This window comes from Fringilla coelebs (assembly GCF_963513975.1).
Source record: "Fringilla coelebs genome assembly, chromosome: 25".
NCBI lineage: Eukaryota > Metazoa > Chordata > Aves > Passeriformes > Fringillidae > Fringilla > Fringilla coelebs.
The window spans coordinates 2,877,658-2,893,313 of NC_140051.1; the positions used below are offsets into that span (position 1 = coordinate 2,877,658).

General features: G+C 53.1%; 1 protein-coding gene across 2 annotated transcripts in view; it reads left to right on the forward strand.

Annotated features, from left to right (window-relative positions):
- SORL1 (sortilin related receptor 1) overlaps positions 1 to 15,656 on the forward strand; it is a gene marked incomplete at its 5' end in the record, with an annotated part of 51,347 nt that overhangs the window by 8,207 nt on the left and 27,484 nt on the right. For both annotated transcript variants that reach the window (XM_084221527.1, XM_084221528.1), the window contains 18 exons: positions 1,615 to 1,731; positions 2,035 to 2,160; positions 2,404 to 2,565; positions 3,307 to 3,374; positions 3,636 to 3,816; positions 5,688 to 5,789; positions 6,503 to 6,672; positions 7,502 to 7,694; positions 8,097 to 8,214; positions 8,698 to 8,771; positions 10,355 to 10,443; positions 10,561 to 10,739; positions 11,681 to 11,867; positions 12,867 to 12,995; positions 13,224 to 13,309; positions 14,868 to 15,040; positions 15,214 to 15,345; positions 15,475 to 15,566. In XM_084221527.1, the coding sequence (XP_084077653.1) occupies positions 1,615 to 1,731; positions 2,035 to 2,160; positions 2,404 to 2,565; positions 3,307 to 3,374; positions 3,636 to 3,816; positions 5,688 to 5,789; positions 6,503 to 6,672; positions 7,502 to 7,694; positions 8,097 to 8,214; positions 8,698 to 8,771; positions 10,355 to 10,443; positions 10,561 to 10,739; positions 11,681 to 11,867; positions 12,867 to 12,995; positions 13,224 to 13,309; positions 14,868 to 15,040; positions 15,214 to 15,345; positions 15,475 to 15,566 (2,378 nt within the window). The remainder of the gene's footprint in view (positions 1 to 1,614; positions 1,732 to 2,034; positions 2,161 to 2,403; positions 2,566 to 3,306; positions 3,375 to 3,635; positions 3,817 to 5,687; positions 5,790 to 6,502; positions 6,673 to 7,501; positions 7,695 to 8,096; positions 8,215 to 8,697; positions 8,772 to 10,354; positions 10,444 to 10,560; positions 10,740 to 11,680; positions 11,868 to 12,866; positions 12,996 to 13,223; positions 13,310 to 14,867; positions 15,041 to 15,213; positions 15,346 to 15,474; positions 15,567 to 15,656) is intronic.

A 15,656-nucleotide genomic window follows, 5' to 3' on the forward strand; every position in this document is an offset into this window, starting at 1 on the left:
CCCGGGGAATGGTCCGGCCCCAGGGATGCTCCAGTCCCGGAGGATGCTCTGGCCCCGGAGGATGCTCGGGCCCCGGGGGATGCTCCAGCCCCGGAGGATGCTCCAGCCCCGCGGGATGGTCCAGCCCCAGGGATGCTCCAGCCCCGGGGTATGCTAGGGCCCCGGGGGATGCTCTGGCCCCGGGGATGCTCCCTGCCGGGGTTAGAGTCGGTTCTCTTTCCTCTCCTGTGAGCCTTTTGCACAAGAGGGGTTTGAGGGCTTCTACTCGGCTCTCCCGGGGATGCTCTATCCCGGGGGATGCTCCAGCCCGGGGGATGCTCCGGCCGGGAAATGCTCCCTGCCAGGCTTGGGGTCAGTTCTCTTTCCTCTCCTGTGAGCCTATTGCATAAGAGGGATTTGAGGGCTTCTACTTGGCTCTCCCCCCGCCCTCCCCGCCCGTCTTCTTCCAGAATAAAGACCTTGTTTTTCCAAGTGTTTGGCTTGCTGGAGGTTAAAGCAGCCCCTTCTCCAGGCGGTGCTGCTCGCTGATCCCGGGGTCAGCGAGAGCTGCAGGGTATCAAGCCTAAGAAGGGCTTATCCCTGTATTTTTACAGCTTCCCAAGGCCCCAGCTCCGGGGTTAGAGCCCTGGGCTGAGCTGTGGCGTGCGAGGGCTCAGGCACGCACTCCTCTGCTGCATCCATGGCCGGGCTGAGCTGCTCTCCCGGCTCTCCCGGCAGGCCTGGCTGTCCCTGCTGGCTGGTGACAGCCACCGAGGGTTTGTCCTGCGCCATCAGCTCCCCCTGTGCTGCTGCTGTGAGAGCTTCCCCATAGAAACCAGCGCTGTGCTGGCAGACACAGCTCACACGGGAATAACGGGAATAACGGGATCGTGCACGGCCCCGTGTGTGCTGGAAACCAGCAGGGAATCATATGGAGTATTCTGGGCTGGAAGGGACCCAGCCCTTGGCCCTGCACAGGCACCCCAACAATCCCACCCTCTGCATCCCTGGGAGCAATATCCAAACACTCCTGGAGCTCCTGGGGCTGTGCCCTGCACAGACACCCCAACAATCCCACCCTGTGCATCCCTGGGAGTGCTGTCCAAACACTGCTGGAGCTCCTGGGGCTGTGCCCTGCACAGACACCCCAACAATCCCACCCTGTGCATCCCTGGGAGTGCTGTCCAAACACTCCTGGAGCTCCTGGGGCTGTGGCCATTCCTTGAGGAGCCCCCAACACCCTCTGGGAGAGGAACCTGTCCCTGATTATCCAGCTAAACCTCCCCTGAAACAGCTCAAGGCAGTCCTGGAGTCCTGCCACTGGTCACCTGAGAGAAGGGATTGGTACCTGGCCCTCTGCTCCCCTGTGGTCTCATCAGCCTGGATTTTAAAACACTTCCCAGTCCTTGGTTTGAGTTTTCATTCTCATCATCCTCTGAATCCTGTTTGTCTGAGGGACAATAAAGGGAAAACTCACCCTTTTAGGCACATTCTGCCAACGTGTTCAGGAGAGATGCTGCTGTGAATGAGTTTTCCCAAAGTCTGGTATTCCCAAGGAAGTGTGGCATGGCAGGATGTTTGCTGTCTCTGTGGGTGAGGCTGTGACTCAGGGTGTTCTCTTCCTTGGTGTTGCAGGTCAGCCTCAACGATTCCCACAATCAGATGGTCGTTCACTGGGCAGGAGAGAAGAGCAACGTGATTGTGGCCTTGGCCAGGGACAGCCTGTCCTTGCTGGGTCCCAAAAACAGCGATGTAAGTGACACACCCTGGCCCTCTCCAGGTGCACCTTCTGCTTCTGGGCCAGGCAAGGTGATGGTGGCTGCTGAGCTGCAGCCTGACTTGCTCTTGTATCCTGAGACATAAAAAATAGGCCCACAAGTTTGGGTTCAGAGGCACAAAAATATTAAATATCCTCTGTGCTGCCCCATGGGTTCAAGGCATGGTTGGGAAAATCTCAAACCTTTCCCCACCTTGTAGTTCACTGAGTTTTCACCAAATCTGTCAGAAGGGAGCTCTGAACTTTGTGCTTCTCATTGTGGGGCTTTTCCTTTGCAGGTTTATGTGTCCTATGACTATGGGAAGAGCTTTAAGAAGATTTCAGAGAGGTTCAGCTTCGATGGGGGGAACAGCAGCGAGGTGGCCATTGCCCAGTTCTACCACAGCCCGGCTGACAACAAGAGGGTGAGGGGGCCATGGCAGCTGGGCCTCTGGCCCTGCTGTCACAGGGAGCCTGGACACCCTTTAGGCTGTCCTTGGGGCAGAGGTGGCATGTGCCAGGCACTTGTGCCTTGGTGGCAGTCAGAGTGTGGTGGGAGAGGGGCAAATTCTCCTCCTCCAAAGTGTGCCCTCCCAAAGGCTCCCCTGGGATGTGCACTGCCTGAGTTCTGCTCTGACCTTCTCCCCTGTCTGTCCCTCCACTCCCAGTATATCTTTGTGGATGCCTTTGCCCCGTACCTCTGGATCACCACCGACTTCTGCAACACCATCCAGGGCTTCTCCATCCCCTTCAGAGCAGCAGACCTCCTCCTGCACAGCAGGAACCCCAACCTCCTCCTGGGCTTCGACAGGTCTCACCCTAAGAAACAGGTGAGCACTTTGCTCAGGTGGGGAACCAGCATCCTCCCCCTGCCCTGCTGGGTGTTCCTGTGCCCTCTCACAGCCGAGAGCCTCCGTGCCTCGTGCAGGGCTATGTGGCTTCATGCTTTGGCCATTCAGGGTGTCTGATCTCACATGCAGAGCTGTCCAAATCTGCCAGGGCACTCCCTTCCCTACAGTCTGTCCTGTTCTCCCCTCTGGAGAGTGAGGATACAATACCTGCAGGCTGCCTGTCTTATTTCCCTTCCTTTCTCCTCCATCCACGCTGCTCCCAACCACATCCATCACCCCAACCATCGTGGTCATAACTCACCACAGAGCTCTGGCAGCTGAGGCAGGATGACCTCTGCAGTGTTTCATGTGGGCCTGTGGTTTGCCTTTGGGTCCTGAATAACAAATTGTTGCTTGAATACAAATACTTCTTCTTTTTTTTTTTTTTCTTTTCCTCTGGAGCTGTTGGGTAAAGATTGAAAATAATTACAGCACCTTCAGATAGACACTGAGTAAAACCTGGAGGTGAAACAGTGGGAAATCCTTCTGGTAGAAGGCTAAAGAATATTTGGATTTTTGCTGTTTGGGTTATATATTATTAACAGAAAGGTTGCTGTTGCTCTAGGAGCTGCCACATGAAAAGTCATGGGAGCAGCCATGGATGGACACATGGGGTCTCTTGAAGGATTGGGTCTGTTTGTGTCCCAATCCTACTGGCATCTCTCACCTTTGTTGTTGCAGCTCTGGAAATCAGATGACTTTGGCCAGACCTGGATAATGATTCAGGAACACGTGAAGTCCTTTTCTTGGTATGTATTGCACCCAGCTCCTGTCTTTCAAGAGGACACTTCTCTTGCACTGTTTGCTGCCCTGTGAAAATCAAGAATCTGGGTACCAGGGTGTTCTCCAGCCCTGCTCCCCTCACCCTGCACTGTGGGCATGTGCCACGGCAGGGTGACAAGGCACAGCCACCCACACTGGCACCCAAGGGTGTTTCCCATTCCCCCTACCCCATCTCCTTGCTCCTGCTGCCCTCCTCTCCCATCCCACCACGTCCCCTGTCCTCCCAGGGGGGTTGAGCCCTACGACAAGCCCAGCACGGTGTACATCGAGCGGCACGAGCCCTCGGGGGCCTCCACCGTCATCCGCAGCACAGACTTCTTCCAGAGCCGGGAGAACAAGGAGATCATCCTGGAGGATGTGGAAGATTTCCAGCTCAGGGACAAATACATGTTTGCAACCAAGTCTGTGGTGAGTGATGTGTGAGGAATTCACTGCCGAGGGTGGATGTGGTGCAGAACCGCAGCGGGCAGGAGCATCTGCCGGGGTGGTGCCGCTCTCTGCTGCACCTCACAGCCTTCAGACCTTGTCACAGAGGTGTCACCCAGCCTGCCAGCAGCTGCCACCCCCTGTGGGCTCGCACAGTGGCTGCCCGTGCCGCTCTCCCGGTGGTGTTTCCATACCCATGCCTCGGGCAGGCTGGGCAGAAGTAGGTCAGCCTGCAGAGGGCTGGGACCTGGGAAAAACCACAGGATGGCTGGGAAGGACGTCGGGGTGGGGGTGGCAGGGGAAGGGGGATGTGGCTCGGCAGCTCGGTGGTTAAAGGAGGCCGCTTGTCAGAGGAGATTACCATCAAACGTGGACCAGCTCCAAGCAGCCTAATGTGCTCCAGCCTGGAAAGAAAGCTGCATTTTCAGTCTGCTTGCCTAAGAAAAGAGGATGTGGGTGAGCAAAAGTGATCTTTTGGTCCCTCTGCAGCCGGAGCCTCTCTGTGCTTTTTACAGTTCTTGGCCAAATTCGAACAAACCTGAAAGAAAGCAAGAAAGTGTCTGTTCTTCCTCTGAGGGCCAGGCCTTTCTAGATCAGAAACAGCATCAGAGGGATAAAGTCCTGATCCTTCTAGAATGCAAGGAGCAGCTTTCTTTTCAGAAGATGCATTTCTCCCCTGCAGCTGCCATCGAGTGCTTTAAGAAGGAACCCTTTATTTAGGGGTGCCTGCTGGCAGGACCAGGGAGGGTTTCCTAGGCAGTAAGTGACAGGTGTGTCACCTCCGGCCCTGTGAGCGGGCACAGCAGTGTCTGACAGAGGCAGGGAACATTTGCAGAGCAATTTCAGTTTCTCAGAAGTCTCCCTTGCAGGCAGTACAGCCTGTAACTCCCAGGGCCCGGCCCATTGGCGCTGTGCCTGCTCTGTGGTTTGCAGGAGATTTTATCGGGGGCTCGGTGCTGGTGTAGGGTGGAGCACTGGGGGTGGTTTGTGTCTCTGCAGAGAAGCCACTCCGCTCAGGGACAGCATCCTGAAAGCACGAGGAGGGTTTGGGCACCATTTGGGGGTGCTTTGGAGCTTTTACAGCTTCTGGAGCACTCAGGGGGCAGCGGGCAGCACGCACTGCTTCCTCCTGCAGCTGTAATGATTAAACATCAATAAAATCACCCGTGTTCCACCCCACGGCAAGCACTGCTGGGAAACACCGAGACAGAGGGAGACCGGCTGCAAATCCCTCATCTGGGAGTCACATCCCCAGTTCTGGATGAGGCACTTGCCTGCAAGCCTGGCTGCAGCAGGGGCGGTGCTGGGGGAAGGACAGGCTGGGTGGCAGCGGCGCCCAGGGCTCTGACTTCTGCTCCTTGCCGTGGGAGGCACGGTTGCTTAGTGATGCAGAGGATGGGGAAAGAAAAAAAAAAAATAAAACAAACCAAAAACCAGGCCGCTTATTTTTGGAGCCTAGATCTGGGTTTAGGTCCTCACCATTGGCATCCTGGATGAAATAGGTTGCCCCCAGCTTTTTTACTTTCTCGGCTTCGCACCGGCGCCTTTCGTTTTGCGCACATCGGTAAAAATAGGAAGGAAAGGTCATTGTGCTCTGAGGAGAAAGGAGGAATTAAACCCAGCCTCCTTACCCCCACCCGACTGAGCAGGAAGGACAGTTTGTCTCCTTGCTGAGCCCTGGTTGTGGCAATTTAAACCCTGAGTGGGGATCACTGCTCCCAGCATCACACAGCTGCCCTGCTTTGCCCACATGCAGGGAGGGGGAAGTCCCACACACTGGGTGATTCCAATGGAGATAAGGGTGACTTTTTGGGGTGAGAGCCCCTCCTAACGTGTCCCTGTGCTCTGCACAGCGTTTGCTCGGCAGCTCACAGCCCCCCTCAGTCCAGCTCTGGGTCTCCTTCAACCGCAAGCCCATGCGGGTGGCACAGTTCGTTACCAAGCATCCAATTAAGGTAAGTGGTGCTTCCCGAGCAGCTTCCCAGCTCCCTGCCTTGCCAAGGACACCCTGCAGTGTCCAGATGCTGCAGGAGAGGAAAGGGACCTTGTATGACCCTGCTGGGGGGGTGGCAGAGCAAAGGCTCGTGTTGGCATGATCTCGTGGTTTACATGATGGCACCTGGGCAGTCACTGGGGATGGGGGCTGGCAGCAAAGCCCAGATCCCAGAGAGGGGCTGATCCCACTGCTCTGACTCTGCTTTTGGGGACTTTATCTCTTCCCATGGCGTGGGGTGCACTGTCATGACCTGGAGCATGCAATTCTTGCAGGCTGAGGAAGCCCAGGGCACCGCCAGGGCTTGCAAGGAGTCCCTGATGCATGAACAGACATGCTGTGGTGTGCCCAGGCTGGTGGGGATGAAGGAGGGCACGAGAAGCAAGCTTTGGAGCTTGGCAGAGCAGTGGGGTGCACTCCCAGCCTCAGGGGGTCCAGAGATCCAGCACACACAGGGCTTGGGGACCAACGCTGCTCCAGGGGGCTTTGCAGGGCTGAGGATGGGAATCACTGTGTGGGGAACACAGCAGAAAAAACAAAGTGGAGATTTTCCACCTGCTGAGTGGAAAAAATACAAAAAGGTGGAAGCAAGATGAGAGAAAATCCAAAGCAGCCTTGTGCAAACCCTCCCTGTGTGGACACACACACACAAAGCCTGTTCTTTGTGTCCCAAAGGAATATTACATTGCTGATGCCTCGGAGGACCAGGTGTTTGTGTGTGTCAGCCACGACAACAACCGCACCAACCTCTACATCTCAGAGGCTGAGGGCCTGAAGTTCTCCCTGTCTCTAGAAAATGTGCTCTACTACAGCCCAGGGGGAGCTGGCAGTGACACCTTGGTCAGGTAAGACAGGACTTAGCAATCGTCCCCTGAATGGGGAATAATTAGCATTGACTCCATGATTGCAGAAGGCTGCAACCTATTATACTATATTATACTATATTATACTATAATTATACTATAATTCTATTCTATTTTGCTATATTATTCTATACTATATTACTATTATACTATATTATACTATAATTATACTATAATTCTATTCTATTATACTATAATATTCTGTACTATATTACTATTATACTATATTATACTATATTCTGTTATACTATTTTATACTGTACTATACTCTATTATACTATAGAATATAGTATAATATTCTATTATACTATATTCTATTATTCTATTATATTCTATATTCTATCCTATTATACTATATTATACTCTACTATACTTATTAAGAAGCTCATCACCCTTACAGTCCAATACAACTTTGACTTAATTGGTCAACCCATCCAAACACCATCCAGTGTCCAATTAAGAAATCACCCTGTGGTGAACAAATCTCCATAACACATTCCACACGTGCACAACAACGCGTGCGGCGAGTAGAGATAAGACTTGCTTATCATTCTTTTCTCTGAGGGAGATAAGAATTGCTCATCTTTCTTTTCTCTGAGCTTTCTCACAGCTTCCCAGGAAAATCCTGGGAGAGAGCTGTCCCTCTCTGTTCAGGGATTAGCTCAAGGACTCACCCCACGGCCAATGAGAACATCGACCAAAATCCGCGATTCTTGGCTGTGCCGGATCAACGCGCTACCTCTGCCTGCCAATCCCCCACATCCCCAGACTTATGGGAAGGGGTTCAGTTCCCATTTCCCTGACCCCACAGGTACTTTGCCAACGAGCCCTTCGCGGATTTCCACCGTGTGGAAGGCGTGCGGGGCGTCTACATCGCCACGCTGATCAACGGCTCCTTCAGCGAGGAGAACATGCGCTCCGTCATCACCTTCGACAAGGGCGGCACCTGGGAGCTGCTCCAGCCCCCCACACAGACCCAGTATGGGGAGCACATCGACTGCCAGGTACCACAGGGGGTGGGACAAGGAGGAGACCCGCAAAAGTGGCATTTGGGGATTTATTAGTGGTGGGCTTGGTTTGGAGAACATGCGCTCCATCATCACCTTCGACAAAGAAGGTGATGTCGGAGCACCTGGGAGCTGCTCCAGCCCCCCACACAGACCCAATATGGGGGGCACATAGACTGTCAGGTACCACAGGGGTGGGACAAGGAGAAGACCCCCAAAAGTGGCATTTGGGGATTTATTAGTGGTGGGCTTGGTGATCTTGGAGGTGTTTTCACTCTACGAAAAGAGGTTGAAACAACAATGCCGCCATGAAGGAGTCTCTCCTGGCCTTTCCAAGCAGAGAGGGCTGCACTAGACAGCCTGAGGGATGGATGTTAATCCACTGTTCTGCTTTCCCAGTTGTCCCAGGGCTGCTCTCTCCACCTGGCCCAGCGCCTGAGCCAGCTGCTGAATTTCCAGCTGCGCAGGATGCCCATTCTCTCCAAGGAGTCGGCGCCAGGACTGATCATTGCCACTGGTACTGCTTTTCCCTTGGCTTGGGGGGTGTTGTTGCCAGGCAGTATTTAGTTTGTACAAGCAGGTTATAAAATGCAATTAAATGGTGCATTTTGCTGTCCTTTCTCTGCTGCAGTCCCCATACAGTAATTACAGAATGAACATTTCACTGCAGCACAGAGATGTGAGAAACCTGCTCTGTTCTGATCCTCTTTCCTGATCCTCGTGAAGGGCTTCTTTAAGATTCAGAAATTCCTGTTTGTCTCGCTCTGTTACTGAAGAAAGCACACATTTTGTTTAATCATGTTTTGTAGCCATGGGTTTTTCCCCCATCTGCTTTTAAAACTTGAAATAGTCCTTGAAATATTTGCTTTTGAAGGGATTAATTTATAGTGTGAAATATCATCTCCTCAATCACAGATAAAAATAGTTTGGAGGTGTCTGGCTTCCTTTTAAGCAATCCCTTTGCATTCCTCAAGAAGGATGATTTCTCCCATTCTCCCAGGCTCTGTTGGCAAGAACATGGCAAGGAAAACCAACGTTTATGTCTCGAGCAGTGCTGGAGCAAGGTGGAGAGAGGTAAGGCTGCTCTTACACCTGTCAGATCAGCCAGCGTGGTGGGGGAACAGGAAGAATTTTGGCAGCAATATAAATGAGTTACATTAAAGGTGATTTCATATGAATACAAGACCTGGAAGGTGCTCAATGCCTTAAAATGAGGGAAAAAGGTTTTTAGATGAAGGCATTGGTTGGTTGGAGATGAACTTCTGGTGTGGATGATGGGTTCAGACGCAGGAGAGCTCCCTCCTCTGTTTTTCCTTTACACCTGGCAGGACTTTTCCTCAGCACACGGCATTTGGTGTCTTTGAGATGGGACTGAGAGCCAGGACTTTGTGTGTGAGAGAGTTTGGAGAGGCTCTGGCTTCTTCCAGAGAAATGGGATGCTGCCCTCGGTTTATGGGGAGTGTGCTGCTGTTTACTGAGTGGATGTTCTGGTCTGTGGCAGTGCTTGTGGTGTGCCTGTGCACTCTGCAGCCAGTGTAATGTGGTATTTCAACATCTGCAAGCTATTTAATCCTGGGAGCTGAGCAGCCTCCTTCTTCCCCCGCGAGTGCTGCGCGGTTGGGGTGAGGTCTGGGCAGCTGCCCTGGGGCTGGGGACATGCCACAGGTCTGGCTGATGCCAAAGGTGGTTCAGAGGCTGCTCCTGGCTCCAAAACCCAGCTGGAGAGCAGCTGTGGGGACCCTGCAGCCAGGCAGATAGGGCAGGGTATCCAAAACCAGAGGCTTTCAGGTGCCAAGCTCCACAGGTTTGCCCTCGAGCGCAGTTAAAACATTCCGAGGAAGTGTTGATCCAAAGCTCCTGACTGATCTTTGTATCATGAGCAGAGGTGCAGAATGACCCAGCAGTGGAGCTGAGAAGCAGCACCACAGCTCCTTCTGCTCAGCTTTGGCCAGCAGCAGGCTGGGAAGCTCTGCAGATCACCGGGGTGATTTCACAGCCCAGAGAAGAAAGGAACAATGCATTCAGTGCCCTGAATGTCCCCAAGCATGACAGCACGTCCTGTGAGCAGGGTCTGGCATGGACATGCTCCCTGTTTTCATCCCAGGTGCTCTGGGCTCCCTGGATGGGAAAGCAAAGCTGATTGTGTGCTGGAGGTGTAGGTGAGCGTGAGATCCAAGCTTCTTGCCATGGATGAATTGTCTCCAGGGCTGGTTTCTGCATGCCATGGCCCCACTTCTCTCTGAACATTCACAAGACCTTCCTTCCACAGCCTGAGGGCCAACTTCTCTGCAGTCCTGGGATGGGCACAAGTCACTGCTGGGTGTCAGGAAAGCCTCGCAGAGGTGACGAACGAGAGGAGTGATGGACTCTGGTTTTGTGTCATGGTGCTTCGTCCACTGATTCTTTCCCTGCACAGAGCACAGGAGGAGCAGAGTCCAGGGCTTGGGGCAGCTTTTACACACATCTCTTAGAGGAAATGGGCTGGCTATTCTCATCTGCAGATGGTGTCCCATAAACACATGAATCTCTGGTGCCTCCAGATACTTGATTTGGCCCAGGCTGAAGCATTAGCTTGGCTCAGGCAGAGTTTCTGACAAAGCCATTTTCCCTTCACTCAGCAGAGCTCTGATCACCCCTCAGCACTGTCTCTCTTCCAGGCACTGTCTGGACCCCACTACTACACCTGGGGTGACCACGGTGGAATTCTGGTGGCCATCGCCCAGGGCACCGAGACCGACCAGCTCAAGTGAGTGTCAGGGCACAGGGCATGCTCTCCTGCTTGGCTGGGCATGGCAGAGAGTGCCCTGCAGCAGGACAGCAGGACATGTCCCTGGCACCTCTCCCAACCTCCTTTTTTGTGCAGGTACAGCACAAACGAAGGGGAAACCTGGAAAGTGTTCACGTTCTCAGAGAAGCCGGTGTTTGTGTACGGCCTCCTGACCGAGCCCGGCGAGAAGAGCACCATATTCACCATCTTTGGCTCCTACAAGGAGAATGGCCACAGCTGGCTGATCCTGCAGATCAACACCACTGATGTGCTGGGTAAGGGGACGGGTGGCAGAGCCATCTCTGGGGTGGCTCTGCAGGTAGGAGAGAGGGCAGCTCCTCCTGTCCCAAGTGTCTCATGTCCACGTGGACACAGCTGCTGAAGGCACTCGTGTGCCCTGTGCTCTCCCTGTATTCCTTCCCTCCTCACTGAGGAATTTGTTGAAAAGGAAAAGGGAAAAAAAAATTTCCTTCTGAAGGCTTGTGCCTATGAATGTTTTATAACCCATTTCAGCTTTGATTGCGAGGCAGCATTTTAATCAAAGCGCAGTTAAACCCAGCAGAGGAATTTGCTTGACTAAAATTTATCACCGATTCCCTTGACGTTTTGTTGGGAACGGATCTGTTTGGTAACCAGAACGACTTCATTCAGATTCCCCGTCACTGCCACGGAGCTGCCTGTTCCCTCCTGTCGCCGCCTGCCGCCACACGCTCCCAGCTGGAGCTCTCCTTGCCTTCCCTTCCCTTCCCCGTGGGACAGGGCTGGGGCCTTGCTCTCTGGGGGAAGTTTTGTGCCAGGGGAGGGTGGGGAGGGGAGGGAATCACAGAATCACAGAATGAACTAGGTGGGGAAAGACCTTTGGCTGGAAAAGCCCCAACACATCCTCATCACCTAAACCCTGCCACGTCCAGTCTTGTTTTAAACCCTCCAGGAATGGTGACTCCACCACCTCCCTGGGCAGGTGATTCCAGTGCCCAATCCCTCTTTCAGTGAAGAATTTTTCCCTGATGTCCAACCTAAACTTCCTCTGGCACAGCTTAAGGTTGTGTCCCCTTGTTCTGTCAGTGGGACAAGAGGCATTTCTGTGGTGTAGGGCTGGATGCCAGCACGCCTGGCACTGCTGGGTACCCAGGGACATCAGCATCTCTCTGTCTTTAAACCTGGGGTGCTGCAAATGCTGCACCTTTCTGCACCCCAACCTTGTTTCTCCTCTCAGGGGTCCCTTGCACAGAGAATGACTACAAGCTGTGGTCACCCTCGGACGAGCGAGGCAATGAATGTTTGCTGGGGCATAAAACCGTTTTCAAAAGGAGGACTCCTCATGCGACCTGCTTCAATGGGGAAGACTTTGACAGGCCTGTCATGGTCTCCAACTGCTCTTGTACGAGGGAGGACTTTGAATGGTAAAATACCAATTAATTTCTTCTAGTCTGGATTGTAAATCCAAGATAAGTATCTGTGACCAATCGCTCCGAGTGAACAAACATCCAATTTATGCAGCTGGGAATGTCGCTGCTTCATTTTATAGCAGAGAGGAAACTAAACAGACTGAAAACATCCTTTCATTAATAACAGGGCATGAGACTTAATTAATGTCTTTAGAGCCTTTTGGGAGCCTCTGAAAGGTTCCACGGAAAAGGGAAGTATTGTTAATCCATCACCTTCCAAAGGAGAATGGGTAATTTCCCATCACAGACAGAGATCCACTAAAAATCTTTGTGATTCTGTAGCCACAGGGGTGCAGCTGGCCCTGCTATTGCCCTTTGACTGCAATTCCCACAATCCTGACACTGCTTTCAGGATCAGGAAACACGCTCTGGCAAACTGATGCAAAGCTTTGGGGTTAGAAAGGAAACTGCTTTTCAAGGCCTGGGCTTTCAGTGGAGCTCACACCAGGCTGCTCCTGTCTGATGCTGAGACCAAGTCTGGCTCACCACGAGCAGACTGAGAGCAGAGCTGGTGGGAGCCTGCCTCAGAATCCAGCCCTGGGCTCCCTACAGAATCCCACTGACAAAACCTCTCTCCCCCACAGCGTTTTCCAAAGAACAGCCGCACTGTAACTCCCATTTTGCCAGCAGGACCAGCCAAGAGACAGAGCAGTGACCTGAGCCAGCTCAGCAGCAGCACTGGGGCTTGCAGCCAGCTTTGCAGAGCACTCTGGCTCAGCTCTGCCTCGCTGCCTCACCTTCCCCAGCCTGCCCAGCCACTGGCAAAGCTGATTTGCAAAGTGTTCTTGAAACATCCTATCTGGCTGGGAGACGTTCTGTGCAGCTAAATACTGATAATAAATGAAGGGCTACTTCGGGTTCTTAAAAATTCTATGCAAAAATAGACTTATGGTATAGCATGGCTGCATTTTTTGCTTTTCCCTGTCCCTCCCTACATCTTTCTTCTCCTTGCAGTGATTTTGGCTTCAAGCTGAGCGATGACTTATCCTTAGAAGTTTGTGTCCCTGACCCTGAGTTTGCTGGGAAACCCTATGACCCACCAGTCCCTTGCCCTGTTGGCTCAACCTACAGGAAGACTCGAGGGTACGTGCTGTACTTGGGAGGGCAACCTGATATTCCAAGTGCTGGAATTTATCTTACTGGCGATTAAAAAAACCCCAAAACAACCACAAAACCCACGAGAGTGGCAGCAAACAAACGGCATGTTAGGACATACATGGCAATTAAACACCACAGCTTATTCTGGCTGCACAGGGTGGGTTGTTCACAGTTTTTTCCATGGAATAAACTGCCTGGCTCTGTGTGTTGCAGCTACAGGAAGATCTCTGGGGACACTTGCACGGGTGGAGACATCGAGTCGCGGCTGGAGGGGGAGCTGGTGCCGTGCCCGCTGGCGGGTGAGTGTGTGCAGGAGCTGCTCCGGGCACAAGGGCTCCATTCATAAAACCTTTGGCTGGTGCCTCAGGGACCAGGCACAGAGTCCCAGAGGGCTCTCAGACAAAACCTGTGACACAGGAGCCTGGGTGGGTTACAAATCGCCCTCTCCTGTCCTGTGGCCGGAGCTTCTGAGGGTCCTGCTCAGGAGCAGGGTCTGCCCACAGTGCAGAGCCCTCTGAAGCCCTCAAGGGCAGGCTGCAGGCAGAAACCCCTTCACCCTGGTCATGTCCTTGCTGTAGCTGGCTTGAACCCAACCAGAAAGACAGGAATTATGTCAAAGACACCCCCATCCTTGGGAAGGTCCCCTTGGGAAGGTCCCACTCTGAGACAGCCACCAGGCAGCTGAACACGATGGCCCTTTGGGGCCAGACCAGGGCAGGCCTTCATCCCTCACACCTCTGCCTGCCAGAATTCACCCCCCCATCCTTATTTTCTCCTCTGGAACGTACAAGGCAATGTAGCAGTCCCGTGCCCCTGTGCTGCCAGAGTTATTTGCATTCTGCTCGTTAGAGCTTTAATTTAATCTGCCGTCACGAGCTGCGTGATCAGCATTGCTGCTTGCTGCAGCTCCTGAGCCTCAGGGAGGGCAGGGGCTCGTGGAAGGGCTGGGGAGCTGAGCAGAGCAGCCAGACCCACCAGCACCAGGTTCCCCTGCACTGCCCTAAAATTTTTCAGCGTGCAAAAGATATTCCAGGTGCGGAACAGCACGGGGAAGCATCCCCTGTGCTGGGACTCCTGCCAGCTCTGCACTCAGCTTTACTCCTGACACGTTATTCACCCCTCTGAGCCCTCTTGAGCTATTTGGAGAGCTGTGTTGGGCATGCTGAGAAGGGCCCTGCTGATTGCAAAGTAAACCTGCTGTCCCCACCGGGCTGGCCTTTGAAGTGCTGTGTTCCCAGAGATCGTCTGGGGATCCGTGCTGGCTCGCTCCATGGTAACACTTTCATGTACAGTATCTGTTTCATATCTCCCTATAATCTCATTAGGGATGCACAGCCAGAGTTACTTACTGACATTAGCTCTACTCATTAATAGCATTATTGGACTTGACTGGTGGTGGGATAATGCCCAGGAGACTTTGTCCTGGACCAGGATCCCATTACCTGGATTCGGCTCCATTGGGAAACAAAACCCCCTCTGGGATATTTCCTGGGGCCAGTGTCCCTGAGGACTTGCAGAGTTGCACCACTCCCACTCTTTTTAATGTTGGAGTTTTTTTTAAGGAAGAGGAGATCAGTATTTTGTTTCCCATTGGCAGCACTAAAGTGGGAAGAAAGGGATCGGGCAGGTTCTGTGCCTCCTCCACCTCCTCCTCCTCCTGGGCCAGACAATGCCCACAGTGTGTGCCCAGGCCCATGTGAGCCTATTACCACATTCCCATTAACCTAATCCCACTGAGAGAAAAAGCTCTTTCCCTCCCCAAGGTGCTAAACCAGGGGTGAAAAACACCTGCTACTTTCTTTCTTTTCCCCCTGGAGTAGCCAAAAACAATCACTAAACAAGGCATTGCTGTTGCAGAGGAGAACGAGTTCATCCTCTACGCCACCCGCTACTCCATCCACCGCTACGACCTGGCCTCGGGCGTCAGCGAGGAGCTGCCCCTGGCCGGGCTCAGGGGGGCTGTGGCTCTGGATTTTGACTACGAGCACAACTGCCTCTACTGGGCTGATGTCACTCTGGACATCATCCAGGTGAGCTGGCAGCAGGGAGGCATCATCTCCTTGCCACCCGGGTGTTGCATCCACACCCTGAAATGCAAATGTTTGTCCTGGTGCTCCTCCCCTCCGAGCTGCCTGTCCCCTGACCTTCGGGCTTCAGGCAGTTCCTCGTCTTTTATTCTGATTATTTTTATTTTTTTCCCCAGCGTCTCTGTCTCAACGGCAGCTCTGGGCAGGAAATAATCATCAGCACTGGGTTGGAAACAGTGGAAGCTTTGGCTTTTGAGCCTCTCAGCCAGCTGCTCTACTGGGTCAACGCTGGGATTCCCAAAATCGAGGTACAGCTCTGCCCACCCGTGGCAGTGCATATTTTATTAAGGAGCAATAATTGCCTGCCACAGATTTTGTGTCACTTCAAGCAGTGCCAGTAGCAAACACACCTGTCCTGGCTTTGGTTTTGGGTCCAGGTTGCCAATCCAGATGGAGACCTGAGACTGACTGTCCTCAACTCCTCGATACTGGAGCGACCCAGAGCCCTGGCTCTGGTTCCCCGAGATGGGTAAGGAAGGAAACATCACAAATATTTCCCTGCTATTCCCAAGGGAAACTGCTGCTCCTTCACCACCTCCTCCTCAGGGAGGACGGCCTG